Source organism: Lepisosteus platostomus, chromosome 1 (genome assembly GCF_059453375.1).
Source record: "Lepisosteus platostomus isolate fLepPlt1 chromosome 1, fLepPlt1.hap1, whole genome shotgun sequence".
NCBI lineage: Eukaryota > Metazoa > Chordata > Actinopteri > Semionotiformes > Lepisosteidae > Lepisosteus > Lepisosteus platostomus.
In genome coordinates, this window is record NC_142611.1 from 58,311,711 (window position 1) to 58,330,287 (window position 18,577).

General features: G+C 37.3%; 1 protein-coding gene across 1 annotated transcript in view; it reads right to left on the reverse strand.

Annotated features, from left to right (window-relative positions):
* Positions 1–696: 696 nt before the first annotated feature.
* Positions 697–18,577, reverse strand: part of gatb (glutamyl-tRNA(Gln) amidotransferase, subunit B) — a 28,715-nt gene continuing 10,834 nt past the window's right edge. Inside the window, exons 8-13 of the mRNA XM_088633185.1 lie at positions 16,372–16,416; positions 15,811–16,000; positions 9,015–9,148; positions 7,777–7,855; positions 4,305–4,439; positions 697–3,537 (exon numbers count right to left, since the gene is read on the reverse strand). Of these exons, the coding sequence (XP_088489311.1) occupies positions 3,412–3,537; positions 4,305–4,439; positions 7,777–7,855; positions 9,015–9,148; positions 15,811–16,000; positions 16,372–16,416 (709 nt within the window). The 3' untranslated portion in view covers positions 697–3,411. The remainder of the gene's footprint in view (positions 3,538–4,304; positions 4,440–7,776; positions 7,856–9,014; positions 9,149–15,810; positions 16,001–16,371; positions 16,417–18,577) is intronic.

Below are 18,577 nucleotides of genomic sequence, written 5' to 3' on the forward strand. Positions count from 1 at the left end.
GCAACAAGTGAGGTCCCAGGTCTCGATCGATACAGTACCGTGAGATCTGGTTGCCATTCATCACTACAAAAGTGGAGTTCTTCAACAGCTAGACATTCCTACCCTGGCCATTACACATAAACCTCCAATTAATCTTGGCAAAGTGTTAGGATTAATGATCTCCCAAGTCACAGCCTATCATTGGCATATACCGCTTACAGTAAAAAAAATATAGTCATAAATGTATATGATTTTCACTGACTTGGATGAGAATTTCTTCATTAAAAAAAAAATTGCCTGAAACCTTACCTCAGGGACACGACCTATGAGAGCAAATGCAAATCCCCAGCCAGCTGAGTGAATGAACCACAGACAAAAAGCACTGAACTTGCAGTGATATAAACCAATTTTTAGCACTTGAGTGGTTTTTTCTTTCATTCTGAAGCCTCATTTCATTTTCTTCTTAAACCACTGAGTAAGCATTCATTATATCTTAATTTGAAAATTCCTTTACTGAAAGCAGGTTTTAAGTATACAGTACTGTAGACCTAAGAAATCATTGAGGTCAGAATCTGTCTAAATGCCTAAAGAGCTGCTTAAACTTTTGGCTTACTTCAGTTGTGTATTCACCTTTAGAGCTGCTCAAAATTACATTCGTTGTTGTTACTGATTTGCTCATTTGAAGAAAGCAACGAAGCAACAAAATTAATGAAGGTGTTGTATTACACAGGACAAAAGCATAACCTGTTCATTAGCTGTGGTGTACCCTGTATGGTTCAGATCATGACCTACATACTGTACAAACAATTTTTTCTTTCTTTTGACAATCACCTCCATACTGTAAATGTTTTCAATGTAGCTTGTTTTGAATATAGATACCTTAATAGAAAATACCTTGCTCAATATTGACAGGAAAGTATAAAAATGGTCATAAAAAAGAACGACAATACTGGCATTTACCTCACATCAAAAGCTTTTACAATTTTCAGTATCCAAAAGAAAAATATCCTAAAAACCTTTACATGCCATGAAATGTATTTTTTATTTTAAAATGTCTGCATTTTTTAATGCTGGAAAGGTGTCGGTGTGCGGCCACCCAGGCTCACTCTTCCTCAGTCAGGCATGGCTGTACCCTGTGGTCTCTGCAATCCAGCTTCAGCTCAGTATATAATCTGTTGTAAGGAAAAGCTTCTTACCAGCTCTCCTGGTTTTCATCACATGCATTTATGTAGTGGATTGAACACCAATTCAAAATTCACCGAGATTGAATCTTAGTTTGCATTTCAGAAACAATGCAGCAACATCCCTCTTGGATTTATAAATCCTTAACAGGTGTTTATCTCTCCAGTATGTCAGGGAGGGGCTTCCTGGAGAACTGCCAGTTGTACTGAAGGGACTGAAACTGGTAGCAGCACGCTGTCTAATCAGAGCACATGCAATCTCATCATTAATATTGATTGAAACTGTATTATTGACTGATACTAATATTGATTTGTTGATTACTGATGGTCATTTTTGCCTGCCCCTCTTATGTACTACAAATGCATAAGCTTCAAATGATATGAATGTTACATGAAAGCTGATGTACTCTCACTGTATTATATTCATTCATGTGAGAAGGTTTAGCAGATGCAAGCTGACCTTGATTTAAGGAACTTGGTGGATGGCTGTATCAAAACTTAGAGTTGGAAGAAACAGGCCTCATTATAACCTCTAGGAGAGGGGTTACTACCCATACAGGTTTGAGTAAGGGACACCAAGGTCAGCATCCCTGTGTCCTGGGGTTACCATGGTAACTCCCTTATTTGGCCATAAATTCCTGGGATGAAGATGAAGAAGACAAGAAGGGAAGTATTATGGTGTGTTGTCTGATGTAATTGGAGAGGGTAGGTGTGATTGCTTAATTCTAACTATTGCACAGCACATTTTTTAAAACAATCAAGGTTAGAAAGTTACAGTAGAGGTGGGCAATGGTTAGCCACCAACTCCCACTTGAAAGTGTATATAACGTCAGATGGTTGCTCCTATTCCTTGAGATTCCTGTTGTTTATGGAACTCTCATTGTGCACTTCGTGGATAAATAAAGAAGATTCTCCTCACTACTGTCTGTGGTCTGATTCATCTTTGGGGCCGCCCTGACAGCTTGCCTCCAATCTTAACACTATTTTCAGCTTCAGCTATAAACTAAAAAGAAATCAAGGTGGATAAAAAAGAAGTGAAGTTAGATATCATTATTAAATAATGTTCAGAGCTGACATAAAAGGATTCCATAGTTTTACTCCAACTTCAAGAGAATTTAGGATCCCATTCCCTTCTATGCTTTTAAGAGAAAGTAGTATGGTTTTAAAAATATTTTGATTGACCACAAGGTAGAGCTATGCGCCAAGTAAAAAATAAATCTGGTGAATAAAGAGAACTTGGAAAACTTTGATAAAATATTGGTGGTGGTGGAGGGGATCCCCATTAACTGTAAAGCGCTTTGAGTGAACTGTCCAGAAAAGCGAGCGCTATATAAATGTAAGCAATTATTATTATTAAAATATATTACATGTTATATTTCTGCTCTTTTGTACTGAGCTGAAGGATTTCAATTCTGAAATATACTAATAATGGCCCTGGGATGACTTATCAGAGGTCCCATTATCTACCAGCCTTAGACAGGTACTTTGTTCAGTGAAGTTTGAAAGCCCTGCCAGAGGGCTGTGAAGATTTCTCAGTACAGTCTAATTGCCACCTTGCACTGATAGCAGAAACCAGGTCATAACAGCATCAGGGAGCTTCCACAATTTTGGAGTTTTCACTTGAAAAGAACACAAAAGTACAGAAAAAAATAAATTAAAGGCCTCCTTGCCCCTGCTTGTTCTTTTTCTCTCTATAAAAATGCAATAAAGACCACAAACTATTACAGCACCATTGACTTCAGAGAGTTTAATTACATTACCTTTTTTTAATCTTTCTAGTTTTCTGACTATTAGGTTATATGCTGTTATTTTTAGTGAACTAATGAAGTGATACCAATTGAGCAAGCACAGCAATTCAATGTACATTTTTAAAGTATTTAACACATAGTGAAACTTTACAATCTAGGCATTACGTAAATGACAGATACCCATTCAATGACACAGAGCACCACCACTATAAACCTGGCCAAAAATGAAAAATAACTTGTAATCACCTACTAAACTGTAGCTGCCAGAGGATGATACGGATTGAAGATTATTTGGATTAACACACGCATAACTGCTAAATTTAAGTCTTTTACACTCAGCTTTTTAGCAGCCCACAAGCGTCCTTCAAAGAATTGCTCTGTAGCAAAGGATTGTCCAGTTCTAGAAGTTAATTTCTCTGCATGCCCAAGGACACGGTTCACATTGTCAGTGAAGAGAAATGGCTGCTTCTATAACACAAAACAGCAACAGCGGGGGTGTGCTGTCACGAGGTCTTCTCTTCCAGGATGGCTCTGACCTGCACAGGGTCTGCCCGGCCCTTCACCTCCTTCTGCACCAGACCCACCAGCCTGTTCAGGACCCTCTTGTTTCCTCCCTGGATCGCTCTGACCTGCAAGGTGTTTTGAAGACATCAAGACATTTGATAGTGGCCTCTCCGGTTACTCTCTTCACCGCTGCAAAGAAAGCAGCTCCTGGGCAGAACTGGCTTTAGTTTCTGAAAATTCTATCAGTGGAAAAAAGAACAACATTTTCCCCATTATGTTTCCCTCTCCCAACTCACTCTCTATTTATCTGAGCACTTGAGAAGCAAGACTGAATGTTGTTTCTTCAGCGGTTTTCTTGTCGTCTACAGAAAAAGCCATCTGCCACCTTCTCTGTTGGTCATAAACAGAACGCTTACTAACGAGAGGGCGTCTCACCGAGGCTCTCATTCCACTACCACACCACATATGTTCTGTATTTTCAGAGGACCCCAAATGTCTTAACGCACGATAATCACTCTGATTGCATCATTTGTAACAAGACAGGATGCACAACCAGGAATGTCCCCAAGTATAGAAATTGGAAGAGCTTTTAAGAAACATGTTGTGTACAATTTTTCACATAGACCTTTACAAAGGCAGAAAGCAGAACATATCAAATGATGAGAGGAGTACATACAAAAACGCTGTATGTGGCATTGAACTGCTTGTTACCACTGCCCCCTGCAGGAATGTCAGAATATAATTAAAGAGCAGTCAACCTGCCGAGATAAGTAAGCATGTCATGTCACTTGTGAGTTGAGATAACACACAAGTCCAAATACCTCGCCTACACCCGCTCAGCATGAAAGGTCTTTCACAGCTGAAGAGTGACAAACTGGCACAACAAGCTCACCTCCTCCTGGTGCGAGTCAATAACAGCCTGACAGATCTGCTGGATTGCGCTCCTGTCATGAACCATGCTCAAATCCTGTTCCTGAACAATCTGGCTGGCACTTCTTCCAGTCCCTCTCCACAGCTCCTGAAAGACCTGTCCAGGAGGGTGGGAGCGGAGAGGTGCAACATTATAACTCTCCTCACAATAAGTTTAGATAAATTCAGTGATTTTTTTTATTGTAAGAAATTCATTAAAGCCTCCAATGAGCTTGTTTCTTACTTGTGTCTGTGAAAACTATAAACATATTTAAACTTGACTAAAAGAAATCAGCCTGTATAAAATATGTATATGCATGTATAAAATAAAAGAGATAAATAAAAAAGAAATCCTATAAAATAAAAAGTGAATTATAAAACGTTACAAGCCTGAAGGAATCATAGGTCAGGATCCATATTGTTCAGACTTATAAAAACTCATTACAAATGCATAGTTAGTTTGTATTCTACAACAGATAAACAAATTCAGACATTTTTACTTTCTTCACATAGACTGGGAAAAAACATCCCTGTATTATTGTTTGCATTAAGCATCACCTGCCAGTTGTTTGCCTAATCTTAAAGTACATCTAAATCATTCTGAATATCATTGTCTTCTTGTTGTTGTACTGTCTACAAACTTATTTAAACTAGGAAGTACTCTGTTTAGATCTACAGCATTTATCAATTCTCAAACTAAAGTTATTTATTAATCTTGAAGGTACCTTTATGATAGATGCCTGAGAGTCTTTATTATCCCCGGGGGGGCAAGTTGTTTTACAGCAGCAGTATTGGTGTACAAATGGACAGAAGAAAAAACTACAGGAACAACAATATACATACATATTTGCATAGAAAGTCAAGTGTTAAGTAACAATATTGCTACAAGGATGCATGAGAACTTCAATCTGTTGGTTTTGGAGTTGTAGAGTCAGTATCTGTGTTCTGATGGGAGTACCTGTAACTTGAAATTATTAAACAAGGGGTGTGAGGGATTGTCACAGATGGATTTTGCGTTACGCAAAACATGTATGATAGATGGAGGAGAGGGCTGAAGATCAGCACCGATGACCTTCTTACATATCTGAGATTTTTTTAGTACCTTAAACAGTTCAGCCTATTCTATGTTAATACTATAAAGACAAAGAAATTTGAGCACCTGAGTTAAATACAAATTTAGTACATCAACCATTTTTCTTGCCTTATGTATACAGTATGTAGATGTGTTTTACTTCTTCCTTTATGGTTTTTATGCTGCTGTGGTACTGAAATATTTTATTATTTCTTTTAGTCTCCATTGCCATATTCCTTTCCACCTCTTTCTCGCCCTTTACCTTAGTCTTTTAGCCTGTGCCTGTAATTCATTGTACTCCTTGTTGTTAACTGGGTCCCACTGTTTTCCAGTCATTTTGTAAAAGTGCTTTCTTTCCTCTCATATTTATCCTAATTGATTTGTGATATTTTTTAGCTTTTGATAGATTCTTGCCAGGATAAATCTTTTTTGTGTTTCAAGCACAGTCAGTTGTAGAAGTTTCTAGTTAGGCAAACAGACCTTAATTAACTGCTACCACAGCTATAAAAGGACATTACAAGGGTTGAGAGAAACACTGAAAGGAATATTTAAACAGAGGTGAAAATAATAACATTTTTTTTCAGTAATATAATACCAAAAGAATAGTACATAAAGTGTCTCAGAATTAAAATAAAAAAGTGCCTCAGAAATATTGTTGGAAACTTTTAGATGAAAAAAGGGAAATGACTCATGTATTAAATGACTACTTCTCTCAGGTGTTCACCAAGGAAGATACTGACAGTATGCCTCAGGCTGAAGAAAGCAAAGTTCTGCATTAAATAATATTACCATGGAAGAGGTAAAGTGTTAAAATAAGTATTAGAAGCATTTGAATTCCTTGGGCCTGGTGAAATTCAACCAGTTGCCTTAAGGAAACAAGAAATGTTTTTCATAAGCCTTTAGCAAAACTCTTCTAACAGTTTCTCAAGACAGGTGCAGTACCCACTGACTGGAAAATTGCTAACACAGTGTAACAGGGATAAGCACTAGGCTGGGAATCTGGATTTCACAATTTCATTAAAGGAGCCACACAGGACCGAGGCTGTATGTAAATGGTCAATGTTGTGGTAAACAGTCTTTCTTTCCTTCCTGTCCCTCTGTTCCAGGTACGGCCCCCAGCACAGCACCTTCACACTCCTAGTGCACTGACCCTGACTGTGGTAGTGGACTAAGAGAAAAACCTATTTACAGACTGGTTGAGCTATGGTCAGCCTGGTTACTATGACAAATTTATACATATTTCCAATCTACAGAGTGCTTAATGGTGACGTACTGTAAGTAAGACCCATCTTCCTTTGCATTTGGCTTGTTTTTATTTTGTATCTAGGTGTCATTGGTGTGTGGCTATTCTGAAATAAATTCCAGTCAACAGGCTGAATGGTTTATTCCAAGTTTGATGGTATTGTAACACATTTTTATTACAAAAGAGACATTGATAATTACTACAATATTACCCACCCATAAAAGGTGGAACAAAACTGAATTAAGTTTTACCTGATTGTAAACCAATAAGTCTTACATCTGTAAGATTATGGAAACTATTTAAAAATAAACAAGATTATCTGTATGGCAGTAAGATTTTAGTCAAAACAGATTTAGAAAACGTCAACTTTGTTAGAAAATCTAATTTTGTTAGATTATATTTAACAAGCAATAGAATACTGGAAAAAAAACAAAAACAAATTGTGTGATATTTACAGATTTTGAGATAATATTTGTCATAAAGATTAATTCTTAAATTGAAGGCACTAGATATTCAAGGTAATACAGATCTTTGGATTAAGAATGGATAGGAAACAGTACAGTTAAGGGGTGTATGCTGAAACTGTAATGATGTTGTTAATATTAATAATTCCTTGCATTTATATGAGTAACCTTAGGAAATGTTTTGTAAATGTCCTATGAAAGGCTTCAGTTGCTTTCTTAAATGCAGCTGGTACAATACCATGAAGCCCTGGAGATAAATTAATCTTAAACAGTTCCAATACTTGTAACACTTTTGTCTTTCTGTTCCTTAAATACAGTAACTCTGTTTTATTTAAAACTTTATCTTTGCATGTTGTCAAATTTTTCATTGATTAACAACTGAATTAAATATTCACTTCATGAATTAATCACTTCCCTTGTTAGTCTGAGTCACTTCATCCTTTATTGGCTTATAGAAAGAAGAACCTGGGATTTATATGAAGAAATCATAAAAAGAAAAATAACATTTGTTTACCGAGGGGCAAACATAAAAAAAGTAAAAGATGAATGCGCATTTAATACAACTTGTCTATGCTTATCTCTTCCAGGTAGAAAACTGACATGCTATGCCGAGGCACATATCATTATATGATAAAAATATAATGACAGTACAGGTGCTGAAAGGTCTTTCTCTTACCAGCTTTGCCACTGAGGAAGAGATCTTCCCAGCTTCCAGGAGGTTAAGGAGTTCTGCCAAAGAGGACGGGGAGATGGGGCTGAAAGGAATTTATTTGAAACCAATTAAATTCCATTATACGGATTGCTGAGACTCTCTCTAAAATAATTGGGAATGTCAGGACCCAGCTGTATATAACTCTGATAATCATGGCAGTCAGTCCACAGACTGCACACACACAGGTCCTAGGAAACATGGAGTCTAACACTGCTGCCAGGGTCCTGGGTTTGAGTTTTCAACAAGGTACCAAGGTGCCTTCCATTTCCTTAAACAAATATGCCTCATAGGTTAAATGGTGCCTCAAAATTGTTCCTTTCTGCATATGTGTGCATACCCTGAAATGAACTGCCATTCCCAAGAATGGGGGTGGCAAGGCTCCTAGACCGTCACCCCTCAGTCTGCAGCTCCAAGAGGGATTCGCTTCTGGACTCAGACCCCTGCTGGAGGCTACCTGTCATAGCTCCACTGCCAGGGCCAGAGTGATCCACAAATGAGGAATATCTCACAGGGGTATACCGCAGCATTTTACCAAGTATAACTAGTATCTCTTTATAACCCCTGCGTGACAGATCAGTCATTTCTGTGTATTACATCATATTTACATACCCTTGTATTGATTTTCTAGGCATATTTTATTGCTTTAATACTTTTTTTTATTTTTAAATCTGTCTGTACATTGCTGTTTGTTCGGATTCCTAGAAACCAAGAGGTAACTCTCTTAATTTACTGTTCCAAGTTGTCATAAAATATTTTGAAAGGATAAATACAATGAATGGTTAAACCACTTTGAATAATATGAATAATTTGAATAATTTTCTCTCATCTCCTATTTAAGTGAAATGTTTTAACATATTAGCTACTTTATTAACATCTTGCTATTTTCATCTACAGCTTGAGCATTTAAGTTTTGATTAAAACTAATCGCTTTGAAAAAAAGTGTATGCATCATTTGTAATATAACTAAATGGAACATTATGGCAAAAGGGTGAATACTGGCACTGTAGTTTCAATATCATACTTCACGTTTTTTTCGTCTCACCTTGAAAAGTCTGATTAACAAGATGCCATTACAGGTATTATGTGGCAGTTGGTAATGACAAGCGGAGCACAGCGATGCTCATAAGTTGTTCTAAGGACACAGTAAAGACAGCAGGCGAAAGGAGCTTCTCTCTCTCTCCCACACAACAGTGAAGATTCACCTTTGGCTGACATTCAGGCTGTGCTGCTTCAGGAGCGCCAACAAGTCTTTAATGATCCATCCAACCACCTTCTTTGGCTCAGTCGTGGTCTCTTGCACTACATTCACAAAATAGTCCATTAACCCGTCTTCATTCTGCCACCAGGGGAACAGAAGCAAGAAGACCAGACTTCAAACCCTCATGGTTTTTGAGACACAGCTGGTCAGACAAATGCTTATATTTCCTCTGTATTTTTTTAAATTGAATAAAATATCCAAACACACACTGTTCATCTATTTTGCGGTCATTTGCCTGCTTCAAAATAAAACTTGCCTTTCCTTCATAATTAAATTAGAACTGTACAAACTCATTTTTCACTGCAATGTGAACTTTACTAAGCATTGTATTTCTCAAGTTTGCATTAAGGTAAGACAAAGTGTTTCTTGCACCAATAATCGATACACTTCACCTGACACACACAATTCATGTTAAATTATTATTTAAACATTCATTATTTAATAAAATCAACCAGCTCTTAGTTTTCGTTCACTTTCTTTCAGTCAACATTTCTCACACAATTTTCCTTTTTAAAAGCATATCTATGACACTATTTTAGCAAATATTTTAGTAACTAGTAAGATAATCCATCAGAAGATTTCCTCCAGCTGAAAGAAGCCCGGTTATGAGGTTCAACAACATGGCTGAGTAGCTCTTACAACCCTTTGGCTAAAGAAGTGGCACCTGCTGTCAAATGTAAATACACTTCTACATAGTTTCCACTTGTTTCCTCCAGTTTCACTGTTTATACTGAACAAGTTCATTAAGGTGATTTTGTCAGTGCCTTTGAGGATTTTTAATACTTAGATCAGGTCCCTTTGAAGTCTTTTTTCTTAGCTTGTGTGCCTAACACATTTCCTTAAGCATAGGTAGGTATGGTATGTAGGTATGTAGCTGCTCTTCTCTAGATTGATTCCATCACAGCAATATTAATAGACGACGGAAAGGTTTGAACAGTCAATAGAAAAATGTAAATATAATAATAGGTGTAACAGACTTATCTACTTATAATTAATATTAATTATAAATATTAAATCCTAATAATGTATTAATAATTGTCTATATCACAGTACTAAATTCCTAAATAGCACTCTTCACAACAAGGCACTACACAGTTAAAATTTAAACACACAACAGACTTATTAAAATAACAATGAACAAAATGTATGCTAAAATTAAACCTAATTCTTCATGGCACCAGTACAGCAAACAAAATTGGATTTGTTTTGTTCTTTAAACCAACAAAAATACAATACTTCCCAAGATACACATTCAAATAATGTTATAGAACATGTAAATTGCTGGTTCAGAGTGTTAAGTGAGAATAATTAGTGAAAAGGTAATTTCCATCCCCTTCCCACGTCCCTCCAGTCATCCTGGTTTCTCCTTTTTCTCTGCCCTTCCCTCTGGTAAGCAGTATAATAATTAATAATAATAATTGCTTACACTTATATAGCGCTTTTCTGGACACTCAACTCAAAGCGCTTTACAGGTAATGGGGACTCCCCTCCACCACCACCAATGTGCAGCCCCACCTGGATGATTTGACAGTTTCTTCCCACAAGCTGTCATATTACTGGACCCTACCACTGGCTCACACTGATGTTTTTTTTTAAGCTGTACAGTATGTTATTTAACTCGAGTGAACTTGGGCTGAAATGGACTCCCACTAGTCCTCTTGAATAACTGTGTCCTGGTCTTATTCCTACTGAGTTTTAATTATGTACAGGGATGGACAGTGTAATGAAAAAAATAATAAATTTAATAAATTTAACGTGGTACGTACACAATGCCTTACTTGTAGATATTGAAAAAAAGTGAGCTTCTAAGTTTTTTTAATGCTCTGTCATTTGCTTAAGAAACACTCATGAACAGGTTTTAAGATGGCATATTAAATACTGTTTTCAGTTTCAAATGATTTTGCTTTCAGGCCTCAGCTTTTGTTAACAATTCCTTTTGCAAATCGTTATTTGGACAAGGGAAAGCCTTCTGATAAGGACAAACCCATGGCGAAGCACACACAACCCTGCTGTTTACTCGTCACGCTCTCCACAGAGGAGCCTCGGCGTTCCGATGTCTGCCCACCACAAGCACAGGAAACCGACTGGCTCCCAGGAAGGGTGAGCCAGGCTCGTTCTCAGAGCTTCTCCTCATGATTTAAGCATTTTCTTACTTCCCACCGGAACCTTTTACAGAGGTCCTTAAGACTGCAGAAAGAACTTGAAGCAATCTGGTATGAAGTGAAGCACAGCATTAAAGGAAACAAAATCCCCAGCAGGTTCAGAAGAGACCTCATAATCCCTTGATTGATACTGTAACTGAGAGTGAGTTTTAAAGTGTTATACATCAGAAGTACTCAGAAGGCAGAAACTGGGCACAGTCCCAAAGGAGTGACTGCTACAGAAGAGGGAGACAAGTTGATCTCTGCTCCAACAGTGGTCATCTCCTCTTCTACTTATCTTTATTTTTGTGTAAATCATACAATATTCCCATTGTGCATTGAGTGACCTGGATATAAATATATAAAATATCTGAATCCAATTACTACAGTACAGGCATTTTATTATAGATCACCTTGAAGGAGCTCAGCACTGAAATTTTTTAAAAGAAAGAAAAGACTAAAAAATGTTAGACCACAAGCCTACAGCATACAGGAAAGGAAACAGTGAATTACATATCATCCTAAGCCGAAGAATTCTCAAAGTGAAAACAGTTTCTATACATCTTAAATGAGGAAGTCCTATTATTTCTTATTTTTTCTGTCATAAGAGGAGACTCTTAAATATAGTGCCACCTTCTTCATCTGTGTCATTTTTTTGCCATTTCTTGGTGTGAATCTTGATACAACTTCAAAACGTTTATTGAAAGAAGAACTCTTCATGTAATAAACATCACAAAGAAATGTAAAATAAAAGCATAATCAAACAAAATGAAGCACACTGACATGCAAAGTTAGTGTAGTAGAGCAATATAATCTAAATGAAATGAGGAAAAGCGAGTTTAAGAAGTTAAACCAACATTTTGAAAAAAAGACCTTGATCCAGACTTAAAGTATACAGGGATATGGTATTCCATGGCTTTGATGCATAGCTGCAGAAGACCCTGTTTATTTATAGTGTGACATTTTGCTTCAGGAACACTACAATTCCAGTCATTAGACCACAGATACTGTAATAGGGTATAGGTACAAGTACTAATTGTGTCTTTATGACAGCCAAATTATTGGCTGTCATATTGTATAAAGTAGCAAAATTATTCAAAGCCTTGTAGTATGGAAAATGAAGTTTCAAATTAATCCTAAACTTAACAGGTAGCCCATGCCAAGCAGATAAAAGAGTAATGTGTGTTTAGAACCTAGATTTGGTTAAAATTCAAACAAGCCTGTCAAAAACAAATTAAGAAGCCGCAGCTAGCAAAGCATTCTAATAATCCACACTGGAAAACAATAGAGCATGAAATAGCTTCTTCAGTGTTAGATAGTCAGGTAATGTGCAAGTGAAAAAATAAAATCTTTCAATTTCATTTTCGATCCTAGACATGCTTTGAAGTCTACTAAAAATCAATGATGACACCATGATTTCTCAACAGAGACTCATGAAACCTCCAGGCTATCAATAACAATGTCAAAACACTTAGTTGTATGTATTCAATGGGGGAAGATGAGCAGCATCACCAGTGTCTATCATTATTAAGATGCATACATATTTGATGCATCCATTGCCTAATTTCTGACAGGCAGTTTTAGAGGGCAGAAACAGTCAATTCAGTGGTCTAGACCACAAATAAATAAAGACCATATTCATTATAAACATAGAAATTAAAACCTTACTAACATATAGTTTTGTTACTATATAAATGCAAAACAGAAGAAGACCCAAGACTGATCCCTGTGGGACACGAGAAGAGACTAAAGATTGAGCCTGAAAATATTTGTCCCTTTATCACAAATTGCTTTTGTGCCATCACGATCTTTCCCAGAAATACCCACATAATTCTTTCGGCAATTAAGAAAGGGTGGTTAACAGCATCAAAAGGAAGCACTATGCTATTATACAGCAGTTTAATTTCAATGTAATGGTCTAAAACCAGACTGAAAGGTTAAAGAGCTTGTTTTTCTTTAATTGCTCTTGGAGTTGGTGCTATCACAACATGTTCCAGAGGACAATAATTCTTTAATAATGGTTGCCACAAATAAGCAGAACACCATGAAGAAGCAGGTAAAAGAACAAGCTGTGTTTCTGTTCTGACCCAGAACAGAAACCGATGAAATACTGCTGTGAGGAAATCAGCGAAAACTAATTTTAATAATATCTACTTTAATGTGGAAGAACTTCAGGATTGTGTTGCACTACTGTTTTCAGCCCAGAAATACATCGGCCTCTAAGATGTGTCTTACAGTTTTAAAAAGGTGGGAGGGTGTCCTGACATTTTTTGGAATCTTGACAAGGTCAGAAAAGAAGACCTAGCAATTATAAAGGCATCCCCATTTAAAGTGCCTCCAAGCCTCAGAATGAACAGTAAGAGTAGTGTCCCTCCATGTGCACTCCAGGTCACAGGCTATAGATTCCATTGTGCATTGCAAACTCAGCTCACCAGGGACAGCAACGAGTAGATAAAAGAGAGGGATTTTAAATACTTTAGGATCTCTGACAGTGTTGTGCTGTATAATTGAACTGCAGCATTTAACTGAGTGTCACACAAAAGAGTAGCTAAACCTATATCAGCAGGAGTGAGCCCAGCAGGATTCAGTGATTTCAAGTGACAGAAGGGGATAGTGTGCTTGGTTCTGGATGGTGGGATCCGATATTCCAATTTAAGCACTCAATTCAAAAGCTGAAGAAGTTAAGAAGACAGTATTCAATCTGGAAGGGGTGGTAGACCCCTGACAAAAGCAGGTGAAAATGGAAGTTTTCTGTAAAGAAATGATAACAATAACAGGCAGAGATGTGAAAATAAAGTCAGGATGTTGCAGACGGTCCGAATGTAATGCCTTGAAGAATGTGGCACTTCTAGAAAACTAAAGTCAGGACAGGAGAGGAGAGCTGCCATTAAAATAGCCATTCTGTTGATGCCATATTTTAGCCATAAATTACAAATATTCTAATCTTCTGTTATATATGGTAACCTTTCCCACTAGCAGACCTTTATTAGCTATAAATAATGTTAACCTAATGGATATGGGTTAGGATATCAGCTACGACCAGACATTTGGGATGCAGACATACTGTTGATCAGAGTATCAGAAGAAAAGAACTCCACAACCATCATGTACATTGCTTTCTAACAACAAAATAAAATTTGATTTGAAACACAAAAAAAGCATACCCAGTTTTGGTGAAAAAAGCATACCCATTTCAAAATGTGTCTATTCCTACCCACTTGGGTATCCAAACCTGGGAACTTACCATCAACAGACATGTGGCAATGTAAGAAACATACAATACAGCAAGATAGTCCTAAGCAAAGTGAAATCGTTGGTGTGTGCTGACCATTGGCTTATGCCACAGGTGAGAGAGAGAGAGAGAGAGAGAGAGAGAGAGAGAGAGAGAGAGAGAGAGAGAGAGAGAGAGAGAGAGAGAGAGAGAGAGAGATCCACTGTCTTTTCAGTAGGCTCTTGGACAACAAAGAGCCAAAGTAGGTCCAGGTCCAAAATCACACATCAGCAAAACTCAGTCCAACTAGAGCAGCAAAAAGCAGGCTTCAGCAATCACAAAGAATAGTGCCTAATCACATACTGTAAGTACCTAATCAAAGCTCAAGCAGATTAAAATGCAAATACTTAAAAAGAAATCTCTGTCAAAGATTCTGCAGCCAACCTGTTCAAGTGTACACTCAACAGAAGTCATGTTTTAGGCAGAAAACAAGATTTAATGAAATAGCTCAAAAAATGTTGGATGTACTGGAAACATTTTTTTTTCCTTTGTTGGGTATTTTACAATAAGAATTGGAACAGTGGAATTTGGTAGGATTTTAAATAATCAATTATTTAATAATCATAATCAAAGACCCCACACACCCCAGCTACAGACTTTATGATCTGCTACCATCTGGAAAACGGTACCGGAGCATTCAGGCCCGGACTACCAGACTCAGAGACAGTTTTTACCCCCGCACTATCAAACTGTTAAATTCCCAGCCTCTCTCACTCTCACTCTCACCTCACCTCTCACCTATGATCTGAACCTCACAGTGCCTTCTTCCTTTCTTCCTTTCTTTCTTACCAAAAACCCAAACACACATTGAAAATCTACCTCTACCATACATGTCAAAAGCTCACTCCCCATAATTTCTATCCCTTTATTTTATTCTGTTGATGCATATTTTTGCACATAACCTGTTACCTTTTTGTTGGTTTGCACATTGCCGGTTGTTGTTTTTTGCACATTGCCTGTTGTTGTTTTTTTTTTGCACATCGTCTGTTGTTGTTTTTTGCACACTGCCTGTTGTCCCTGTCTTTCTTTTGCTACACAATTGTATTGTTGTTGTTGTTGTGTTTTTTTTTCTCTTTGTACTTCTTATGTCCGAGAGCTAGCTAAATAGCATTTCGTTATACCATATACCATGTATATGAGTGTAATGACAATAAACTTGAACTTGAACTTGAAATACTTTTAAAGTCTGTAGAGAAAGTTCCAATGATAAAAACTATCTACAAAAACTATAGTAATGTGAAAAAGGTAAAGAAAGAAAGGAGTTGGCCATAGGCAATTTTAGAAATACACGGTATGGGCAGTCTGGCTGCTCCGTGGAAAGAACTCACCACCAGTGTGATGCTATGCTCTGGGAGAAGGCCGTAGTGCTCCACCAGATGTCTGCGCTTCATCTGAGGCAGCTGAGGTAGCTGCTCCCTGATCCAGTCAACATTGATGACCTGCTGAGGATCTGCATTGGGAGGGACTGTCTGCCTGTCATACACTATCAGAGGTGGCAGATTAGGTTCCGGCATGAACCTTAAAGAGAAAAAAAAAAGAAAGGAAGGAACCCTCAATCAGTGGAAAAAAAATGTCTGGGCTCTATCTGAAGTGTGCATCACTGAGAGGCACATTCAGGTCTTCAACAAGCCTAATGACAGCTAATCCAAGTGCTACATGTGTTACAGATCCTGTCACGCTCACTCAGAAACAAACTGCCTGAAACTGCAGTTTTATTTATTATATAATTTAACTGTTTGGCTTTCCATTTCTCCATATATAAGACCCACTTTTTAGTAAATAACTGTTTACTGGATTGGTATAAATAATGGTGAAGCCTGGGCTTTCCTGAACCATTCATCACTTTCAGTAAACTGTTTTCACACTTCTTCTGATGAGGTTGTAGTCACCTGTAGTCCTGCAGCCCTTCTTTATCTCTCATTGGAACAGTGACCCTAAAACCAAACACAAGGACAAAAACACATCAATACTGCGTATCCAAAGTACCGATCGACTTGCTTGCTGCTGAAGGTCTCCGAGTCTTTGTCATCAGCCTGCTGCTTGTTCCAATAAACTCGGCTCCTCGTGGCACTACCGCAAGTGTTCTGAGGATTTGCCAGTGCTATGACAGGTGTCTTGCAGTGAGAAAATGCACAGAGCAGAACAGACCTGTAAAAGCTCACTGCTTAAAAACAACCTGTAAAGAAGACAGTTCGGTCTTTTGAGCCGTAAAAAAAAAAGCCCAAAATTAATTTGACAAATTCAAGAGACTCTGTGGTAGATTGAACATTTTTAGATTTGAAATGTTGGAACAGTTCATTAATATACAGTAGCTGTTTATTCTACCTGTACCTCTTATTTTTTGCAATTTTTCAAAATAATTTAATGAGAAATAATTTAATAATTCCAGTGGCTTTAGTTAATCAGACAAATGACCAGTGCTCCAAAGAAAAAAATGGGTAGGTCGTTTGAATCACATTCACTGGCAGAGTTTTCTTATAATGTCTAATCCTGATTAATGACACTTCACTGCAATTATATTGGGAATTACCTCAGAAACCAGATCTTTTGCTTAGTTCAAGCCCACCAATTAATAAAACTGTTTAGTGTAGATTTATCCTGGTTAATAATAAAACAAACGTTTTTACATCAATACATTAATCCTATTTATTGGAATTTCACTAAACCATGTCTATTGAACATAATATCTATTTACTGCATACTTATGTCTGTAGATGCCTGTAGAATATGTGTAATTTCACACATATCAATAGCTTATTTTGATGCATTCGCTATTTTACACCCTTTCAATATGATTGCTTTCATCATTAATTTTAAACATGTTCAAAAGAAAATTACTTTTATTTTGCTACTATTACTGAAAAAATTCTTCTTCAGCTTAGCCTTGTTCCAAACACACTGCGGTAAGGACTGGTGCAGCATGACTCCAGACAGGGTGGATTAATTAGGAATAGGTCACCTCAGCACCTCATGGGAATAACCAATTTAACACAGCTAACTTTTCTACCAGTATGCGTTTGGGTGGCAGCAAGAAGATGGAGTACAGTACTACAGTAAATAGTGATGTAAAGCTTTCAACAAAATTATTTTTTTACTATTGTGAGCCTTATTGTCCAGCAAAGCCTTGGGTCAAATCTAGACTATCATTAGTCACCTGAGAGCAGGAGACCCCAAGCAGAAACGATTGAGCCCCTATGGTCTTGTGTACTAGTATGTTGAGCTTGTCACAAATCAGTGATCCAGATTTGCCTAGGCCACAATATTACCACTGCCAGGTTTCAAAATTTGGAGAGTGTCAGAACATAGTTTGATGGACAGATGATACTGTACATCTGTATATCATTTATATTAATCCTATGATCATACTTACAAAATGCTGGACTGTAAAAAAAAAAATCAGTTTTGACTTTGGCATCACAATACATTTAGAGAGCGCTGTATATACTGCAGCTAAGAATATCCAAACAACAAAACACACGTAATTAGTTTTAGCATGAGAGTCCTGGAATCAAGGCACTGTGCAGTCACTGGAACTGTCAGTCTCCATCCTTCAATACAATATCACAGACAGAATAAAATTATACATTTTTAGTACTCTCTACTTTGAACAGGTAACCAACTAAGGTCAGTGAATAGCACTTACAAATAAAATGTAGTACAATTAAAGTTATTCCAGGTCTATTATAAAGCCACTTCCTGGCAAGTGTGGGAGTTAACTCAGAACCTATCCCAAACACACAGGGTGAAGGCTGGGACTACACACTGAACAGGTAGCCAGTCCATCGCAGGCCACACACGTAAGCTCAGAGGGACAATTCAGAGGTACAGTACTAATGAACCCAGACAGTTAGTCTTTGGAAGATGAGATATCAAAAGCACTTTAATGAAACTCACACAAACATGAAGAGAAAAGGCAAACTCCAAAGAAAAGGCTCCCTTGTCTGACTTGATTTGCATCAAGAACCCAAAAGCTGTGAAACAATTATTACTGTTATTATTAATTAGATTTATTAGGCAATGTGCAATTTGGTTTACTTCACTAGATGGCAGTGATGTGCAAATATCAGAGAAAACTAAAGGCTTAACGCTAACCAA